General features: G+C 67.1%; 1 protein-coding gene across 1 annotated transcript in view; it reads right to left on the bottom strand.

Moving 5' to 3' along the window:
- VAV2 (vav 2 guanine nucleotide exchange factor) overlaps window positions 1-623 on the bottom strand; it is a gene marked incomplete at its 5' end in the record, with an annotated part of 44,690 nt that overhangs the window by 5,954 nt on the left and 38,113 nt on the right. Inside the window, one exon of the mRNA XM_010832765.1 lies at window positions 38-124. Coding sequence (XP_010831067.1) covers window positions 38-124 — 87 coding nt within the window. The remainder of the gene's footprint in view (window positions 1-37; window positions 125-623) is intronic.

Here is a 623-nt window from a genome sequence, read left to right as displayed (position 1 = left end):
AGGCCGGGCCCCCCACGCCCCCGAGCAGCAGCGGTACCTGACCAGAAGGGTGTGGAGGAGCCCTGAGAAGCAAGGCCGAGGCCCTGAGGACTGAGAAAAGAAAAGTTGTAGGAAGCGCAGGAAGCTGCAAAGAGGCGAGAGAGAAGGTGAAAAGGGGAGCTGGGGGCATCCACACGCAGTCACAGGCAGCAGGGATTGGGGGGGAGCCTACCCAGGGCGCCAGGAGGGCAGCTGGAGTCTTGAGGCCCACCTGGGCATGGACACAGCTGCCCTCACCCCCGCCCCCAGCACCTGTGTCCTGGACCACCTCCTCCCAGCAGGCAGGCTGGAGCAGGGACGCAGGAAAGGACACGTGCAGAGATCCCAGCCTTGCGCCTGCACTCAGGAGGCGCTCGCTGAAGGGCCCAGCCCCGCACTGAGCTCAGGAGGCGCCCACTGAAGGCCTGGCTTCCTCTCTGGCCTGCTCTGCCCGGGGTGGGGGGCCCTGTGGTTCTACGAGCCCCTGCAGCGGGACGAAGCAGAGTGGCTCCAAGACGGAGCCCCGGGCCCACCTTGCCTGTCTATCCAGCTGGGCCCTGTCTGTGCCAGGCAGCCCCATCCCCAAGTCGAGGTCCCAGCTCTGG

This window comes from Bison bison, unplaced genomic scaffold (genome assembly GCF_000754665.1).
Source record: "Bison bison bison isolate TAMUID 2011002044 unplaced genomic scaffold, Bison_UMD1.0 scf7180017862242, whole genome shotgun sequence".
In the NCBI taxonomy this organism is placed as follows: domain Eukaryota; kingdom Metazoa; phylum Chordata; class Mammalia; order Artiodactyla; family Bovidae; genus Bison; species Bison bison.
This window is presented reverse-complemented; position numbering and strand designations above follow the sequence as displayed.